Source organism: Alligator sinensis, unplaced genomic scaffold (assembly GCF_000455745.1).
Source record: "Alligator sinensis unplaced genomic scaffold, ASM45574v1 scaffold1146_1, whole genome shotgun sequence".
NCBI lineage: Eukaryota > Metazoa > Chordata > Crocodylia > Alligatoridae > Alligator > Alligator sinensis.
Window position 1 is genome coordinate 672,281 of NW_005842696.1, and position 21,039 is coordinate 693,319.

The 21,039-nt window shown below is 41.2% G+C and overlaps 1 protein-coding gene across 2 annotated transcripts in view; it reads right to left on the reverse strand.

Moving 5' to 3' along the window:
- The window catches only part of LOC102378644, a 133,758-nt gene extending 112,753 nt beyond the window's left edge, over positions 1-21,005 (reverse strand). The window contains exons 1-8 of one of the 2 annotated variants that reach the window (XM_014524893.2): positions 20,889-21,005; positions 16,924-17,024; positions 15,008-15,077; positions 13,196-13,326; positions 10,823-10,911; positions 5,305-5,404; positions 3,789-3,832; positions 1,567-1,644 (exon numbers count right to left, since the gene is read on the reverse strand). In XM_014524893.2, coding sequence (XP_014380379.1) covers positions 1,567-1,644; positions 3,789-3,832; positions 5,305-5,404; positions 10,823-10,911; positions 13,196-13,326; positions 15,008-15,077; positions 16,924-16,959 — 548 coding nt within the window. In that variant the 5' untranslated portion in view covers positions 16,960-17,024; positions 20,889-21,005. Of the gene's footprint in view, positions 1-1,566; positions 1,645-3,788; positions 3,833-5,304; positions 5,405-10,822; positions 10,912-13,195; positions 13,327-14,778; positions 14,831-15,007; positions 15,078-16,923; positions 17,025-20,888 lie in introns of those variants that run through there. The other variant, XM_025216020.1, reaches the window with a different exon arrangement.
- Between the last annotated feature and the right edge of the window lie 34 nt (positions 21,006-21,039).

Below are 21,039 nucleotides of genomic sequence, written 5' to 3' on the forward strand. Positions count from 1 at the left end.
AGCAATTTGACCCAACATGCGAGCGATGCGTGATCAGGGTGTGATCACCTGTGGTCTAGCCAATCAAAGACCACCTAATGGGCATGGCTGGCTGGCCAGCATGTCCATGGGTTCCAGAACGTACCATCGGGGAGCTTCCTGATTGGCCGAAAAAGTTATATAGGGGACCGCACGCCTCGGTGCATGGTCCCCAGGCTCTGACTCTCAAGGCGGATTGATCACCCGTCTTGGGGCCTGGTCAGACCCCTAGGTCTATAGCAGAAGCTGCTCCGGTCGCTCCGAGCATTATAGTTTACTGCATCGCCAAATCCGGAACGCGCTGTACTTTGTCCCAACCAGACATCGTACTTGTATACTGCAGTCTCCACCCGTCACCCATCGCTTACCCCTTGTTGCTGTATATAGTTCATCGCCTCCAAGTTATATCACCCTTCAAGTTGTGTCGACAGTTCTGTAAGTAAATATCAAGTTTTATTTCAAACCCCATTGTCTGTGGTGTTTATCTCATCTCCCTCTCGCACTTGGCATCCCCGAGCATGTCTGGGTTGGTGTCACCACCCGGTGCCCCACTCGACACACAACTGCAGCCGTTTCCCAAGGACCATCCGGGAATCGTGGCCCACAATGTCCTGCTACCAAGAGTACTAAAGGCCAAATTCTGTTCCACCTATTAGGCACATAAGTGGAGTTAGGTGCCTAAGTATGAGCCTATTCCACTGTGCTCAAGTCCCTAGAAAACTGTCAATGCAAAAGGTGGGCATGTGCTGCTTCTCACTGTTTTCATGTTGTGACTCATTCTCAACGGATGGGGTATAACGAAAGTAGATCTATTACTGCATTTTCAGGGACTCAAATAGAATTGAACAGAATCACACTTAGGCACCTGAGTACACTTTGATGCCTAGCAGGTATAATAGAATCAAAGTAAACTCTTTCATTTGATTTTTAACTAGTCATGATAATAAATAGGATCCTGAGGTGTAGAAAGACATTATATCTGAATAACTACTGTCTGAGAAAAGAACATCTGACAAGATGCTAAATATTTCTTTTGATGTGGTTAGTGCCATTTCCTATATAAAAGCCATAGGTGTTCAGAAGCCATAGCAAAGACACCACTTTCAGTACTAAAATGTATTTCATAGTGGAAAAAGCTTTGGTGATCCAACTGAGGGATAGGCAAAATAGTGTCTAACCTACCAGTATCAAGCATGAAGACAAAAAGGAATGATATCAGATCTTTCCAAAAAGTAAAAAATAAAAAAATGGAAAGAAAAAAATGCACAGCACAACAAACAGGAAGATAATGCCCACTATTGTAATCAGTGATAAGACTCCATTGGAGCACAGTGAGCTCTAGATAATCAGGATAGATTAGGACAGTAAGGAAGATTAATATTTTACAAGAGTGTCTTGAAATGGAAACATATTCAAAGACCAAAAGAATAGAAGGCATTGGGGTAGAAAACTTTGAACACAGAAACAGCAGGAAACTTGGACTCAGTGGCTATTTTTCTTTGGTCACTCCAACACACACACGTTTATGCTATTGACACAGCTCCCTACCAGTCTGGTACGGCATGCCAGTCTGTGAATATTCCACCTGTACTCTGAGCACCACATTCAATGAGATGGCCAGCAAGACTAGAAAACAAAATAGACGTTAGTAACTAAATATGATGAATAATAAGCTGTCACCAATCTAAAAATATAATAGTACAATTTCAGCAGAATTAAGTAATATAAGGAAAAAGCTTTAGACCCTCTCCTTAATCTTAACCTCTGATGCTGTTTGATATATATAAGCCAATATTTAAAAAGCTAACTAGCAAGTTTGAATGTCCAGTGTAAGAAACCTTAAGAGACTTGATGTTCAGAGGAAAAGAAAAATCAAGACTTCCTGAAAATCAGGCTCCTTTAATGTGTCTCTAGCTTACCACCCAAAAATCAGTACTCGCTTTTGAAAACCTTAGCCTAAACTCAATGTTTGGATCTACCATGCTGGTAATAACTAAATGAAGAAAACCCCATCAACATTATTGTTTAAAGCATGACTGTCCAACTTCTGGGCAAGCAGGGGCAACAGACCTGGGAGGGTTGCACACCAAGCATACCACAGACTCAGGGGGCCGCATGCTGCATGGGCAAGTGGGCACCTCCCCTCAAATCCCTCCTACCATGTGGGCTGCCCTGCACTTGCCCTGCTGCACACAGCGTGAGGGCTGTGCGAAGTTTCAGTCGCTGATTCAATTCAGAGATTTGGCCTGATTCGGCAGCCGAATCTCAGAATCAAATCAGGAGATCAATTAATCTCTGAATCAAATTGGAAGCCTCCAACTCGATTCAGAGAGATTCGACGATTCGGCCATAGACACAGCTTTATATGTTTTTTCTACGTACCTCGAGGTACCAGGCATGGCTCATGAATGCTAAGATGGCGGGGCAGATGGAGCGTCCCACGGGAGCATGGGGGGGGTCCCCTGTGCACTGGGCAGCAGACACGGAAGTGTACCAGAAGTATTTCTGGTCCACTTCTGGGTCCGCCTCAGAGTGCACAGGGGAACCCCCTGCTCCCCCAGCTCAGCGACTGGTGCCTCCTGGGTCTGGTGGGGCACCCGGGGTCCCCCTGCAGCTGATCACCAAGCCAGGGAGGTGGAGGGAGGGCGGGCCCCCCAAGCACTTAGCAGCAGACCTGGAAGTGGACCAGAAGTATTTCCAATCCACTTCCGGGTATACCGCCGAGCGTGTGGGCTCCCCCTGTCCCCCGTGCTCTCGTGGGACGCTTCATCTTCCCCACCATCTCAGTGTTCACAAGCTGTGCCTGGTACCTTGATGTACATAGAAAAAACATATAAAGCTGTGTCTATGGCCAAATCACTGATTCTCCAAATCAGAATCAAATCTGCAGATTCAGATTCTGCCAAATCAAATTGGGACAGTGATCCAAATCAGCGAATCGAATCACTGTCCCCCAAATCGGGCCGAATCCAAATCAAATACTGCCTGCTTTGCACATCCCTATAGGCCAGCTCCATCCCTCTCTTGACTGCACTTGGCAAAGGAGGGGATGGAGGGGGAGGAGCAGAGAGGCAGCCAGGTCAGAGCCCATAGGCTGTATGCTAACACTTTGGGGGCCAGCTGGACATCCCTGATTCAAAGGATTGCACCCTAAAGGGATAGTATTCTTGATTAGTGAGTATGTACTATGTGTCTCAAAAACAAACTAACACTATTTTTTGTATCTAGGATAGCATTATATAGAAAAGAATTACAGATAAAATAGTGGTCCAACTGCAACCAGTGGTTAACAGCAGTTGACTTTAATGGAGCTAGAGTCACTCTCCATATTTACCTCTTAAGCAAGAAGGAGTTAAAAAATAATGTTAATAGGTTCACTGAGATCATCATATAAGAGTAACGTGTGTTTTTCTTAAATTGCAAGGGACATTCTGACTACTTACTTTGATTTCCTTCATAACACAAGTTCATCAGACTGTACCCAGTAATTCCTGAACCTAACCTTACAGGCTATACTTCTTTTCATCATAATGCAGAAAGAAAAAAAAAAATTGTATCAATTTTCTTGTGTTCATTTCTTACATTTTTTAAAATAAAATTCAGGTTTCAAAACTGCATATATTTTTACGACCTCTATTAGTAAACTGCAGCATTCAAACAAAGGTATTGAGTAATATGAGCTCCTAGGTATTTTAAATATTGAAGTTCACTTGCCTTCATTTTATTTTAAATGGTAACGAGTTTATAAATTTCTAATACTTATCACTTACCTGCCAGCTGCTAATAAGTCAAACTCATCCCTGTTCCAGCCAAACTAAAAGAAAATACAACTACATTATATACATATGCACACAAACTTTACACATATATGTACAGAAAAGAAAATTCAGTGGATATTCTGAGTAATAGACCATTTAAATTAGATTTCTACAATAAACCATAGAACCATCTCATTGGTTAATGGAGGTTACAACCGTGCCTATATAACTGTGGCGACAAAGAACTATTTTGCCAAAATACTATATTAATCTTCCTCAGACTCATACACCCAAGTAAAAAACAGTAAGAATTTAAAGTTTTGCCTTTAAATATAATTATCAATGACTAGCCCACCTCAGAACTTGAGTGCATTAAAGGCATAAATAATAATACTGTCTAGCACACATTTCCTGCTATGCCACTTAAGTCAATACATTATTTCTAACCTTTCGAAACTGCAAGTGAGTAGGCTACTGACAATCTTCCTTAAAAATTGGCCTGGCTTTGGTGTTTGTTTTACCTGGCTAGCACATTTATCAATCACATTTTAACATAACATGAACTATTCATTGTTTCTCATTTAGAATTAACAGAAAAGACAATAGCAGATGCCCAACTAAGAGACAGACTGTTTTAGGGTTAATAATGCACTTAAGTCTGTTATGAATAGAATAACAAGTAGTAATGACTTAAACTCTGAAATAGAAAGTCTAGCTAGACATTAGGAAATATTTTTTAAGCATGGGGCCAAAAATGCAGTAAACTTTAAAGTGAACTATTTTTAAAATATATATTCACACAAACCTAGTGCTATTTTACTGTGCATCAATAAGAAAATTAAACATTCCAGGGTGTGTGGTCATAAAGATATATAAGCTATTCAAATATTCAAAAAAACATGCATCCTGCCTTGTGTTATTTCTTGAAATTTGACCAATCTATGGCATGTCGCATAAAAGCTCAACTTAATAAAATAAAATTGCTGACTGATAGAAAATAGCCCAGTACAAGAATTCATGAGTATGTTATAAATAAACATAAACTATTAGTGCCCCCTTGTGGTAAATGGAAATGTTTGTTTCAACCTCAAATGTTACAATTTAAATAGAGAACAGAGCAAGGATGAAATCTGGACTCTACCAAAGACCATGGCAAATTTCTCAGGGGACATCAATGGAACCCAGATTTCACCAAGTTGCTATTTAAGTACTTCAGCTAAAACACATTATTTGACCAATGAATCCCACATGGGACAAAAAAGTTTCCAACTTGCTTGTAGTAAGAAACTTGCAGTAAGAACACGGTAATTTATGTTTTAAATGAAACTGGAAAAAATGTCATGTACCCAATGGTGAATTAACTTAATGTCAAAGAAAAGGCCAAAAGCTATTTGACCTCACTATTTTTATCAAAATGCATGTACTAAATTAAAAAGTACTTGACAATGGTTACTAAATATTTTTAGATGTGTTCACAATACTATGAAAACAGCATTAAGACTATTTATTAAAATTAGTCCATACTTACAGAATGAATGAGTGGTCCTAATACAATACTGCTGTCAACACATCTGCCAGTCACAACAATATCAGCTCCAAGGTCAAGAGCTCTGCTTATTGGTCTTGCTCTAACATGATTTAAAAAAATGAAAAAACAAAAATAGTCTGAGTTCTTATTCTACATTTTTCCCCCAAATAATAGATTTTAAAATACACTGTAACAAATAATTGGATGTCACAGCTATAATGTTCTATCACTCAAAGCATCCTCTACGAAATCAACATCCAAAATAATGCAGATCATCTAGTTCAGTGAGCACCAACCTTTTTGACAGGCACGTCAGAAATTTGACAGGCACACCTCGCAGTGACACTCCAATCCGATTCTCTTACCCGATCTGCCGTTCAGCCTTCTCCTTCTTGCTGTGTGCTCCCTGCCTGATCTGATGCTTTTCTTTCTGCTTCCTGCCCTATCTGCTGTTGTGCTGCCTATTCCTTCCCTAATCTGCTACATGATACACACACAGGCTGCCTGTGCCATCTGTGGTACCCATGCTGCAGTATGTTATGGGTTTAGATCAATCTGCCATCACTTAGACCAGTTTATGTGTAATGTCTGTACTTGGCCTGGATCACAATGTCTCCCTTTGGAATGGACAGTTTAAAAAATTTAGCCAGGTGCTTTTCTTAAAGAGTTTTTCCCAAATCATCATGAATAAACCTAGGCCCCTTTTTGACAGAAGACAAATTAAAAACATATTTAAAATACACTAAATCATCTTAATAGCAAAGATACAAATATCACATGAACTTCAAGCTAAAAAAGGTTATGGCAAATTTTTTTTGGCTTGCGTTAAAGGCACTCCAGACTCACCCCACCGGTCATGGATACTGAAAGCTAAAAGAACTTTATTGGGGGCTGAAGCATTAAGTCTGGGCTGGTAATCCCCTAGGATACTGAGGAAAAAGGGGACATAATTTATCAATGTGCCTTGGGGCCAGCAAAAGGGGTCGACATTGTCAGGCTGTGCCAAGAGGGGAAAGACCCCGGGCACCCTGCACAGAGCTCAGGTATAGACTGCCTAGCCAGTGGACCCCATAGAATAGGTCAATAGGAGGTAGTAGCTGTGCTACAATTGACTTGAGTGTTGTCACCCAAAGGTGGAACAGACCTAGATGCCTCCATGTGGGGGACTTAAGACAAAGCTGGAAGTGAATTTTCATAGATTCATAAATTGTTAGGGGCTAGAAGGGACCTCACAGATCATCAGGTCCAGCTCCCCCCCTCACCCCGCTCTAGGCAGGAAGGCAACTGGGGTCAAGTGACCCCAGCAAGGTGACTGTCCAGTCTCTTCTTAAAAACCTCCAGGATAAGTGACTGCACCACCTCTGGAGGGAGTTAATTTTACCGTCTGGATACCCTGACTGTGAAGGAGTTTCTCCTGGTATTAAGCCTGAAGCGGCCTTTCAGGAGTTTGTATCCATTGGTCCTGGTCTTCCCCAGGGGTGCCCTAGTGAACAGTTGTTCACCGAGCTCCTGATGCACTCCTCTGATATAGCAGTAGGCCACTATCAAGTCCTCTCTCAGCCTTCTCAACTGGTCGAGACTACAAGCCGTAAAAAAGCATGGCTAATTAAGTGACCCATTAGCCGTGTTATCCTTTTACTAGATGATTGGCAGCTTGGTAATCCAGTCAGATCTGGCTGGTGCATGGATGGGGTGTAAAGGGAGGAGAAGTCCTGAGGACCAGCGACTCGAGATACTCATGAAAGCAAAAATATAAATAGCCAAGGCTCCTCCCTGTCTCCTAAAAAGATCAAGAGGTAGCAGGTGAGTTGGAGGGTGTTTCCTATGAGCCTGAGTGAGAGGAAGTCAAGCTGTCTGTCCCTAAGAATTGGCGCTCAACAGACGTTAGTGCCTGGTCCTGGCACCCAAACTGAGTTGGGCACATCCGTGCACACCACCCTTCATTGCATTACTGACTTTTGGCCAACTCTCAATTTAATTTTTGCTTGTTTGGGGTTATATCTAACTTACTACTTTGTTTCATGTTAAGTGGAGGGAATCTCACAAGACAGGCCGTTTTTGTACCCACAAATCACTAGGAAAGAACACTGTATCCTAACAGAGATCTAAGAATAAAACTCTCCTTTTACCACAACATATTGGACAAATCATGCACTTCACTCTCACCCGCATCTTTACTTGCAACAACTGACAATTCCTCCAAATCATGAGCACAGCTATGGGTACATGCCTCTCCCCACCTCCACACGACAACACCTCCATGAACCACATTAAAGAGAGATTTTAGAAAGTTCACCATCAAACATGTACCACACCTCCATTACATAGATGACATTTTAATCACCTGAATTGTACATCTCGAATTCTATAATTTGCTTTCACCACAGCTCAAACAACTCGTATCAAATTCTCTCTGGAATATTCCTATGCTAAAATCAACTTTCTAGACACCACAATCCATAGCTTGGATGGCACCCTACAAACTAGTATATGCAAAAAAAAAAACCCCACAGACCACTACACATGCATCTGCAAAACTCGCAATCATCCCAAACACATTAAGCAAGCTGTAATCTATAGCCAAGCCTTGAGATACCACTGCATCTGGCCTGAGGAAAATACCTCTGACATCCACTTCACTAACATAAAAACTGCCTTTACCCAGCAAGGACACTGCAACTGAGAAAAAGGCCACATCTCTGAACAAGCCTCTTAAACACACCACAATAATCAATTACAATGCAAAAAGAAAACCTCTGCTGACCATAAACCCATGGCTGTCACATATCATTCTCACACGGGTGCTTATAAGAAAGCTCTTCCATTACAGCCTATACTCGAAGAGATTCAGACTTTGAGAGAAATAGTCCCAACCCATCTGCTCCTTGTTTCCAAACAACCTCCAAACTCTGCCCAACTCCTGGCTGATCTACAGACATCAAGTGGAATACAATCCTGCCTTACCAATAAATGCAAAAACTATCAACACATTTCCATTGCCACTACAATCAACATTTCCAACACCAGAACTATCAGAACCCCAGATCCTACACATCTATCCCAGAACGTGGTATAATCTCATCCAATACACCAAGTGCCTCATGGAAACTATGTGGGTGAATCTAAACAGCTCCAGAATTAACTTACACAGAAAAAAATGATAAAGGACAGAAACATACAATCATCAGTAGGAAAATACTTTTCACAGAATAAACACACTCTTCCTGACTTCACAATCCTTGTACTCACAGGAAATCTAAAAAATACTTTCATGAGACAGCTTGGGAAAAAAAATTTGTAACAAAAATTTGGACACAAAAAGCCATGGACAATGACTTTATAACTCCTTAAAATGTATCTGCTGTCTCTGCAAACCTCTCAGATAATAATGATCCTATTGAATAATTCTGTTCTTCTACATAATTAGGTTATCTATTTAACAGCATGTTTTGTTTTGAAGCTACTTTTGTTCATTTCTCTTTGTTCCTATTCCCCTTCCATTCCTTTAAGTCAGGAATGACCTTTTGCCTCTGCAGGACAAATAAATTGTGTGGGGCCAGTCTGTGGCCCTGATTGGACCCTGTACCCTATGATTGGGTCCCTACACCTGGATCTGGACTCTTCTGCCCCTACCCAGCCCCAAGTGCCAGGATTGGACCACAAGTGCCAGGACTCTGCACCACCTACACCCAGCCCCATATGCTGAAATTAGGGCCCCCAGGATCCCATACTGCCTCTACCATGCTCTACACATTGGGATGGGGCTCTGGGGCAGTGAGATGCCTCCATCCAACTCTGCATCCAGGGATCAGGTTTTACACTGCCTCCACCCACCCTCATGTGCACGGATCAGAACCAGGTGCTCATGCCACCTCCACCAAGCTCCATGTGCCAGGCTTAGGCCCTGCACAGCCCTGCACAACCTCTGCCTGGCCCCACATGCCAAGATCAGGCTTTGGGGCCCCATTGCTGCTTCTACCAAGCCTGATGTGTTAGGATCAGGTCCCAAACCACCCTGCACACCAGATCTGGCTGGATGAAAAGGTGCTGGAGACTGGATCTGGCCCATGGACCAGGGGTTGAACACCCCTGCTTTAAGTAACTGTCTTAATTTACATCTGGAGGTAAATAGAGGCCATTGTTTTATTTGTTATATAGCTGCACCTGCTTCTTTCCCAGACCTGAGGAAGGGCACGTCTGTTATCTCTCCCAGCTTGAAAATTGATCCAATAAAAGATATCTCCAAAAACCCCTTGCTTCTCCCATACTTAATTGTGGGCAGATTTTTTTAAAAACATATATGACTAGAGTGGCATTTTCTTGAAGAATAGGTGAGAAATCTAAACTCTAACTACTCTAGTGCAGTTAATCCTACAGGACAAGGCAAAGGTAAATTGGTGGACCTATATGGGAAATAGTACTGCAGTTTACAGCCTAACAGGACAGGTATTCAGAAAACTTTAGCAGCTTTCACAGAAAAAAATACCAAAAAGCTCACAATATAGATGTAGTCTCTTCTGTTTCTGTTACATTGGGTTCATATGTTTAAAGACCAGGAGTGATCATTTACGATATACCCTAACCTTCACCCAGACCACAGCATTTACCAAGCAAACAAGGATCAAGCCCCTAACTTCTGTGTAAATCACATTATTTTTTGTTTACTCTGAAAATAAAACCAAAAATATTCCTCCCCCAAAACAGACTTTTGTCTGTCAAGACTCAAAAAAGAGAAAAACAAAACTTGCAAGAAAACTAAAATAAAATAAAAACTTAGGGTAAAATCCCCCCCAAAATAGATGCCAAATAAATATAAGTGCCTAAAAATATTAGTGCAACTTAGCTGAATTGTAAGCACCTAAATCCAACTGAGCACTGCACAAAAATCCAGCATAACTGCTTAGGCACCTGAGAGTCTAGAGGTGGCTGAGTTTTCACTTGTAAAGTTACTTAGATGTCTACTGTTCTGCTACTTGCACATGCTCAGTGCAACAGCCTTCTTGGATGGAATAACTCAGCACCTAGCTCCTGGCTAAGGTTGCATGGGATTCACAAACTAGATTTCTTCACAACTATGTCCCTGAGGGGTCTAATCGAGTAGGAATGTTCAGAATGTGCCTAACATGTCAACAGCATTAAATAAAGCACAAAGCAAAGAATCAATTGCCATTTACTGTCAAAAACATGGCTTATGAGGTAGTGGTGCATACCTTTTATATACTAAATTCTACATTTATTTTGGATTGAACAAAAATTTGTGGAAGAATAGTGGAAGATGTGAAGCCAAAAAAAAAAAAATCACAGCAGGTAAAGCTCTATGCAAAAATATTTATTAACCAGAAAGACAATAGATCTCATTTTGGAGGTTGTTTTAAATATGGAAAACATATATAAAGAAATACTACATTAAACTTTCAAACTAAAATAATCTTAATCTGAATGAAATTAGCAGACATAATCAATACCATATATAATACTATAATCAGTACCATACAAAAAACTTGTTAAAATATCTCACCCAAGATATGCATTCATACTGTGAATATCCTCAGGAAATGGCTTCCCACTCTCCATATCCACGATACCAGCTCCTTTTAGGTTATCTTTCTGTTAAAAAAAAAAATCTATTAATATTTTATGGCATTTAATATAAATCCTTCATAAACATCAAACAACAACAAAATGCCCGTCTTATAGTTACTCCAGGCAATGCATTGCTGTTAAATACAAGCAAAATGTAAACTGGGTTAACACATACTATCCAATGAAGGATTCAAACGGTTTCCTCAGAGCTTTTGTGCAGACAGAGAAAAGAGATTTTGTATATATCTATACAGTGCAAAGCCTCCCTGCACAGAGATATTCGAGGTAGCTTGGTATTTACTACTAGAACCAGAACCAGAAGCCATATTAGGGCAGCACTGAGCCTGGACTAATTAACTCTGCACACTATCTTGTGCTACATTCACAGCTAGCTTGGAGCATCTTCAAATGACACTGCTTTGTGCCATGTAGATGTACCCTTCAACATCAGTGTCATATTTAATTCATCTGTGATAAGCCCAAATAATTTATCAACTGATTATGTTAGAATTTCTTCAAATGTCCTTAAAACCTTTAAAACTGAACAAAATGAAATCATTTTTAAAGAAGTACCTCTGCTCGATTGTGGTGCCTGTGAAGCCAGAAAACCGAAGGCTAACAGGGAAGCTAGAAGGGAAGCTCAGGTGCTACCTCCCTTGTCTCAATATCAGTTCAGTTTGGAGTCAACAGCTGACAGTTCATGAACTGTGGGAGAACTTCTCTTGGGTCACAATCACAAGGTTTCAACAATAAAAATATTCCTACATAATTGTGTTTTACTTATTTGAACCATGAACTAACAACAATTTAGGTAAGCTAAAATGCTGACCACAGATTAGAAATATCCAAACTGTAATCATGACAGTCACCTCAGCAACATACCACAGGTGACATACCGATGCAACTGAGGTCCATAGCAAAACTCAGACTTGAGCAGGGTCTGGATTTAACCACAGAGTTCAATGAGCACCTGTAAAACCTCAGAATTTCTTGTGGACACATTCTTATGATCATATCTATCATTAAAAGGGGAGAGGGAAAAGTGTAATCTGCAGACCATACTCACTAGACCACAGATTGGGAACCACTGACTGAAAGCTATATCCTGCTTTCTCCGTGGCAGCAAGATACTCTCTGATATACAAATGGATATGGCTCTGCCGTACAGTGCTTGTGGAAATGATGCATCTGATGTTGCATCTGTTTCATTCTGCTGAATCCAGTACCACAAGATCTGAGGCAGGCCAAGTTACATGCCATCAAAGGCATCTTCAAAACAACAGCAGTAGTATGACACACTGCCAGAGGCAAGGGGGAGGATTCCCTAGAAAGTCTCCATGTCACACACAACTATCCACAGGCCAACTTTGAGTTGGAGTATATGCAGGGTGAATTCTTGACCCATAAAAATAGAGAATAGAACACCTCTGTATTTCAGTAGGGCTTGGTTTTACCATTGGATTTAATTATTAAACTTTTCTTTTAAAACATTTGATCTACAAAAAGCATTCCTTCTTAATGCCTAACATTCATCATTATGTATTTATATTTTATCATTTACAAATAACTAGGAAAAATAGGATGCGTTTCTGAATTTTAAATAGGACATTTGAATTCCTGTTGTATGTAATTTCTAAACATTTTCCTCTTGTCTCACAAAAAATGCTATTTTTTAAGATGATCAAATGGGAACTAGTATGCTTAGTAAAATTGGGTTGAACTACAGACAGAAGTTAAGGTAGAATTCCTGCTCAAAGGGTTTTTGAACCCGAAAGCTTGCTTAATAAATATTCTCCAACTATTTGGGTTGGTCTAATAAAAGATATCAAATTCACCCAAGGAACCTTGTCTGCCCATGCTCAAAGGTGTGTACTTCTAGGCGCATTCATGTTACTATTTGTCTGTATTAAAATGAGTTGGTTTTGTTAAAGAACTGAAACGCTAATCATGACTGAGTTCTTACAATGCCGTCAGAGTAACAAATAGAAAACATGATCATTGTAAGCAATTATGGAAGCAGTTATGTCTAGTTCCTTTGAGTACAATCCGATTCACATAATGCACATGTAACTTTTGTGCATGACAAATACAAAATAGATTAAGGTTAGAAATGATTTTCCAATATAATAAAAGATTAGGTAAAAACAAGTAATAATTATCAAATACCTTCCAATAATATGAGTAAGGAGTTAGATAAAGCAAGGTGCTAAATGATACCACCTATAATAAATGTCACCTTTGTGCTGCATAAAAAGCCAGTCAAACTCACCACACACATAGTGAGCCATAAAACATATCAGTAAAATACCTCGCCCATTAGATCATCTCCAGCAACAACAGCTATTTTCAAATCAACATCGGCTTTCTTTGCCACATTTTGAAGAGCAGCAGCACATGCAAGTGGATTCACTCCACCAGCATTGCTAACCACACGAACACCTAAGCAAGACAAAGAGTTTAGAGTTATAACCATCATTTACATAAAAACCCCGCAAACCATCCTGAAACATAGGATTCATCTTTGCATGCTCTCAGGCATCTGATCAATTTGAGTCATAAGAGTGTATTAAAAATACCAATTTCATTTAGCCTGTGATTAAATGGGTTATATTGAACCAAAATGGAATGCATCTACACATGTAATTATGGTGCATGAATAAACTACAAAGCTTACTGCTCTGGAGTTAATTGCTCTTGGGCATGCTGTTTGAATGTGCACCTGGGAGCAATTAACTCAGGAGCAACAAGCTCTGCAGTTTATTCATGCACAGCACAGCACGTGGAGCCAGGGTGGAGTGGCTCTGGCTGGCAGGGGGGACTGGGGTTCAGCTTGCCAGCCCTGGGTTGCCCCCTGTCCTCCCCCCCCACCCCCGCTGGCAAAATGTGCTGCAGATGGGAAGTCTGGGACATGAGGGAGCTTCAGTGTGGGTCTAGCCAGCAGGCAGCCTCCGCACTGAAGCACCCTCATACCCCAGCCAGCCCCTCCAGCATCTACATTTGCCTTGCTGTGGAGTTAGACATGTGCGCTGCTGTGGATAGTATTTACAAGTACTATCCTGCTACAGAGTAAATTAGTTTACTCTAGCCTAACAGGGGCACACGTATAAACACCACAACATTTACTGTGCAGGTAATTAACCAACTACACAGTAAACATCTCATGTAGAAACACTCACAAAGTAGTTTATATCTCAAGCACTTCCATAGCAATCACAACAAGTTCTTCAGAATGTAAGGTCTGGGGGGGAAGGGGGAGGAGGGGCATTCGTATTCTTATTCTTCCCAGCTTAATATTTCTAAAGTAAAGCTTCCAAAAGTGATGAACTATCCAGTTGTCCTACTATTTCTACTCCTAAAGAATTAAAGAATTCTCACTGATGTAAATTCAAAGCCTATTAGTAATTAAAAGTCTATATTTCACCAAGATCATTTTAGCAGAAACAATCAGTTACTCTAGCATAGTTTGTAATTGTATGATGAGCTAAAGGAAAAATATAGCGTTATATTTTTTTATTCTCATATTTCATTTTTAGTGTGTCATTCAGAGAAGCTGTTTGGCAAAATACTAGTAGTACATTAAGCAGTCTAAATTCGTCAGGAATAAAGTACTATTAATCTAAACAAAGAGAACTGATTTGGAATTTTTCAATGAAACATTTTTTGACAATTAGTTGAAACTAGAACTGTTACTAGGAAAAAGGTCATTTAAAAATTTTCATAAGAAAATATTTTTGGCAGAAAATTCTGCAATTGTTAAAAACAAAATATATCCACATATTCAATATTTAAAAGTTCCATTTGGCAGCTGGAATGTCTTTACAAATGTAGCTGATCATAAAAAAGTTTAAAAAAAATCAAAATCAAAACAAAACATTATAATGAATCAATTACCATTTTAATTTTCAGGCTGTATGTTCATGAACTTTATAATGATATTTTTATCCTGAATAGGGATGACACAAAAATTTGGAAATCACAAAAATTGTCATGACATAGCAAAACTATTTCTGACTCAGCTTTATAAATAGTTAACAGTGAAGCTACACAAAAATGCATCTAAGGAGAGAAAGAAATTGCAAATTAAGTATTTCAATATGCGTGTGTGTGTGTAAAGGCATACCTTTCTTATGAATGTCCTTTATATAGGGAGCCATTGCAGTCAAAATAAAATCAGGCGTGTAACCCAAATCCTGGAAATAATAAAATGTTACACAATTTATTTTCAAGAATATTATTTTGGCTAAATCCGCCCTTCTCTTTTATTGGCTCTTACATTTGAGAAAGAATGAAAAACAGCACATTTTATAGAAATGATGTCATTGTATAATTAAAAATGATGGATTTCATTTTAAGTGAAACCTGAAAAAAATTGGGTTTTTTCCAGAAATACAAAAATCCCTAAATCAATAATACATAGGTTGAAATAAATATCAGACAAGTAGTCATGAGTAAAACTTCATAGGAATCTAATAAAGTTATTTAAATATAACTATTTTAATTAGTCTTTTGAATCATTCAGAAAACAAATTATGCAATCACTTCTCAATACTACATGTTTACAGTATAGGATAGAAATTTCAAAACCAGAGGTTTTACTGAAGCCAGATGATGCGAGATTAGAATTTTCATTCCATGAAAATTGTGTGTCCACCTCTGCTAATGTGAATCATGACAGCTCCAATGAAGTTCTGCATGAAATTGGGTTTATTATTTATAACACTAAACTTGAATCAATCCGCAATGGGTTTTGAAGGTAGGGATGAGGAGTTTGTTTTTGACAGGGCTACTCATGTGACTAAAATTATGCATGTACATTAACCTCATCAGGATTAGAATGTAATGATCCCATGCTGTTTCCACTTAGGGTAATGAAAAAACACCTGTTAACAGAAATAGGCTTGACCCTGTGAGGGAATGACCAAGTACTGGAATAATGAAAACACGTAAGATTTAGCAAAAATCCTCCCCATACGTTGTTATATGAATGATGAAAGATTACTTCCTCCTCCAATGAAATGAAGCTATTTCTGGAAAGACGAATAGCAAATAAATGAATTTCAAATTGGTTATAATATATATAATGAGCAACTGGTGCCTCCTGAGTCTGGGGAGTGCCAGCAGCCAATCACCGACTGGGGAGTGGGGAGGGAGAGGCCAGTGGCCGATTGCTGACCCCAGAAGCGCCGGCAGCAAAACCAGAAGTGCTGCCAGAGCTTTTCTAGGTGCCCCCACTCCCTGGCTGGCGAGAGCCAATCTCAGGGGGGCACATGCCACCCCGCCCCGCCCCCCCCATTCTCCCCTACACATTGCCTATGTATCGTGTTTTATTAAAGGTTTCAAACTACTGGTGCTGTTACTGCCTTTATACGACAGTGTATTTTTGAAATGACAGCAATTTATGGAATAATAATAAACTGAATAGAAACCACAGTGAAACTTGAGATAAATTCCCCTTCTCTTGTGTAGCTTACAGCAGTTTTCTAACAAAGTGCAACTGCTGCTATTTCTTAGTATAAAAATGGGATTTCAGGGTGTTGTTTGGGGAATCCTGTCTGTGGGGTATTTGTTTATTATAAGCTGCTCTGAGCCTTTTGGATATGGTGGGATATAAATCTAACAAATAAATAAATATGCAATAATTCTAAACAAGTCTGACAGATGCATCAAAAAGTGCAAGTCATAAAGACTGAACTTTTGCAATGTGAAATACTTCCTATTTTCCATGGACACTAAATACCCAACCCTACAACTTGTTACTCACATATGCGGTCTCCTATAAATGTATGCTGAAGTCTATATTGTAATGCTTGGTTGACAAAGCTTTACAGTTATATATCCCGAATCTCTGAATTACTGTAAAGATTGTTTGTGTCTTTAAAACATGAATCACATTGCTACGATACTTTAACTTAATGATATTTTAATGCCTGAAACATGGAGAAATATAAAACTAAGCAAAATAAAGCATGCTATAAATTGGACAATTCTTCTAATTCCTTTCTCTCGTTACATTTCATTATTTAAAGTCTTACTTACTGGAGATTTGGCTTTCGCAGCAGTTAACAGTGACATGGTAATTTCAGAAAGATAATCAAACACCAGAAAATCAAGCTTTCCTCCATAGAGAAGCTGAGGAACTAATAGGAAAAAAAAATTAAATCACCATTATCTGTTAAGTCAACTTCTACTGTAAAAGTCATTGCATAAAAGAAAAAACTCAAATCAGGAAGTGATACTTCAAAACCTAAAACAGCAATATAACCATGACAACTGTGGAGCCAAATCTTGTGCACACGACTGAGTAATCTTCAGCCCAAGAAAGCACGTGTGTATAAAGGCCCGAATTAACACATAGGCAAACTAGGAACATGCCTAGGGCCCCAAGTGAACAACGGGCCCAGTTGGGCTTACTTTATATATTAAGTGAAAAAAGTAATATAAATATATAGTATTAAGTAGGGCCCCCACAAGTGTATTTGCTTAAGGGCCACTAAAGGATTAATCCAACCCTATGTGTATGTGAATTAGTCCCTAAAATGAAAATCTACCCTGCCTTTTAATTTCCTCCTGTAAACAGCCCCACTGAGATCAGTAGCACTATTGTGAAAGTCAAGCCCCAACGTACATGTGTGTTTGTAGAACTGGGCCCTAGATACTCTGCTATTATTGGGTAATGCACAGTACAATGCTACTGCCACTGCTTAGCTGTTGAATAGAACAGTTGGAGATCTTTCTCCTGACACTTCTACTCTACTCTAAACCAATGGTGGATACCAGGGAGAGTAATGAATAGAGCAGTGGTTCTCAACCAGTGTATCTTGAGATCCTTTCAAGGGTGTCAGGGGGTGCCACACAATGTTAGCACTCTTAGGTGTGCAAATGAGATCCGTAAGATAACCCCAGAGACTGCAAACAGAAATCCCTAGGTGCAGCCATTCTGAGTTCTTTCTGAAAGAAAAACTGCTCTATTATTTTTCTATAGCCAAAAAGTAGTAAAAACTAAGAGCTAGCATTTTCAGAGGGGTGCCTGAAGTCTACATCAGTTGCCTTCTATCTAAAAATGCTGAGACCCTTAGAGGATAGATCACTCTAGATCTATCTGGCTCTCCCTCTAGCATCCACTTCTGTCATGGGTGGAAATGGACCTATTTGATGTGCATTGGGAGCATGGGCCATTGCCCACCAAATAAAACTAAAAGTCCCCCTTAATCCAGGAGGCCACTACATGCACATCAAGTGATTATAGGGAACAAGTAAAGAAGAAAACAGGGACAGGAGTGAAGGTCAAAGGTTCAAAACAAGTGCACTAAGGGAGGACACCAAGCAAAGTATACCAGACAATGCACTCTGGCCCTCAAATGAGTCCAGGGAGCCAGTGGACACTGCTCAGTAAAACTCTGCCTAGAGATGTGAATGGACAAGGGACAGAAAAATAGTCCCAAAGCCCCTGGGGATCCCCCAGGCCAGAGACTTCTTCCTAGTCACACAGATTGCAAGCTTGGCTACGGCCAGACCTATTTGTTGCTCCTGGACCCTGGGCCAATGCCGACTAGGGAACACTATATGCCTCCCTTATAGAGTAGCCATCACAGAGGACATTCGTGTTTTCTGCTACTCTGTCCTCTTAAAGAGAAAAATAGAGGACATAAAGGCATTCGTTTTTGTATGGACAGAGGACAACCGGACTGACCTCTATGATGACCACCCTACTCTCTTAGGAAGGGAGGCCACTAGATAGGCAACAACAGAATGCTTGGGACAACAAAAGACAAAACAGGGACGGGAGTGAGGGTGAGATATTTAAAATTAGTGTGCCAAGGGGTGACAAGGAGCAGAGCATACCAGACAGCACCCCCTGGTCCCCAAGTGAGGCCAGAGAGCCACTGGACACTGCCCAGCAATTATCTGCCCAGAGACAGGATCTCACAATTTAAAGTAAAGCGGCCCCACAGCCAGCTTGGCCAGGGCTAGAAGGAGCTTGACCAGCAGATCCTGGGATGTGGTGGGGCCGCAGATGGGGAGTGCATAAAGAAAAAGGTGTGGGGAGAAGTGCAACTAGACCCTCAGCAGCAGTTTCTGGAAGAGGCAGTGAAGGGGCTGCAGCCTGGTGCACTCCAGGCAGACGTGCGCCAGGGTGTTCCTCTGCTGGCAGAAGGGACAGGTGTTGGGGCATCTGTGAAGCACGCCAGATACATGCCTGTGCCATGGCTCTGTGGAAAAGCCACCAGCTGAGGTCCCTGGCAGCTAGCTGGACCAGCGTGGTGTACAGGCTTGTCCACAGGAGACTCTGGTCCTCGCCAAGAATGTCCCACCACAGGTGAAGCCGGGCTACTGGGCCAGATGGACTAGTGCAGTATTGCCAACTCTCTTGATTTTTGGCATTGTTCTTAAAGTCTACATTTCAGGGATGTGAAATTAGCTCTCTTTTATGTATATATACATTTTTCACATTCCTGAAGTGCAGACTTTAAGAACAATGCCAAAAATCATGAGAGTTGGCAACACTGCTATTGATCTGACCCAGTGACACTCAGGTTGATTTCTGGCAGTGGAAAATGGACACCAAACACAACCACTTGGTAGACGATGAATCCAAGGGCTTCTGTTAGAAGGGCTGGACTGCCAGGGGAAGTTATCGATCTGGACAGGCTAGTGGGTTCCCAGCCTCCAGGTATCACTGGAGAAAGGGCAGTGCTTGGCTGTCGTTCCTTTGCACTGCGGAGTAACACCAGAGCCAGGGGCCACCGGGGCCGGAGTGCCAGTAATAGCGAGGACTCCCATGCAGGCCCCAGACTGTGCAGCACGTGTGCAGCTCCACCGCAGTGTTGCCAGGTGTACAATAATCATATTGGTACGATAACTGCAACGCTTGTGCAATGTCTGACAGTAAAAGTGTTCAATAAGAGTAAAAGTGTTCAAAACCTATGACTCTTTTTAAGACAGTTAATTGATGCAGCGTATGCAAAACCCAAGTCACTCTCAGAGTGTTTTAACCAACTTTTGGATTTTGTTTGGTTTTTTTATTAATATAGTTTGTGTTCCAGGTCAAATCAGCCAAATCAGTTCCAAATCATATTGACTGAATGGAACCCAATTGTTCCAAAAACCACATCGATCAAGCACGCAGAACTCGATCGTTCTAAGCACCATATATGGCGCTACAACCCACAAACATCCTCCAGCCCGGGCTCTCACCCTGGCACTTCAGATACAGGCAACCCCCAGCTAGTGCTCTTCATTGGTTCCTGAAAAAACCAGCGTTAAGCGAAACCAAAAGTATCTGATGACCCAAGATTGTCACTGCAAGTGTTTTTAAGGACCCACGATGGCGACTGCGAGTGTTACATTTGCGAAATGTGTTGAGCGCTAAGTAGGATCAGGTATCAATTTAAAATGAACGTTGTAACGAAATAGTGTTAAGCGAAACAGCGTTAAGTGGGGGTTGCCTGTACTCCCAACATGGGCGGCTGGTGCCTCCTGTGTCTGGAGGGGTGCCAGATTGCTGACGGGGGGGGGATCACTGTTCTTCTCTGGTCTTGGCTGGGGTGGGGGTGGCGGGGGGGGGGGGGGGGGGGGGGGGGGGGGATAGTGGCTGATCAGACTGAAAGGGGTGTTCCCCAGCAGACAACTGCCCAGCCAGTGGCAAAACTGGAAGTGGATTTCCAGCGGCACTTCCAGTTTTACGGCTGGAGCTTCTAGGGTTGGCACGGCCGATCTCAGGGGGTGCACCCCCCACGCATCCCCAATGACTCCCAAATCCATTGGCAGGCATCCTCCATGCAGTCCAGAGATCTTGGGATCCGGATGCCCCCGCTAGATCTTAGCCCGCAAAGGGCTGAGAAGCAATAACCCAACTTTTGGGTTTGCTACCAGCCCTTTCTTATTTATGACTGCTTGCCCCAAAATAGATGCTTCAACTTGGATGACCCCGTTGTCACTCCCTGCCCAGTTAAGAGCGAGGAGCAACCGAAAGTAAATCAGAGGACAGCTTCTTTACCTACTTATCTGCACACTTTTTCAGTGCATCAGAGTTGGGTTGGGGGATTTCAGCAAATCGGTCATTTGGACCTGCCGACAGGATCGTTTCTATATTTAAGACCTGGCAGCGCCGCTCCGCAGCGGCCCAAGCCCCTCGGGGGGCGCCCCGGAGGC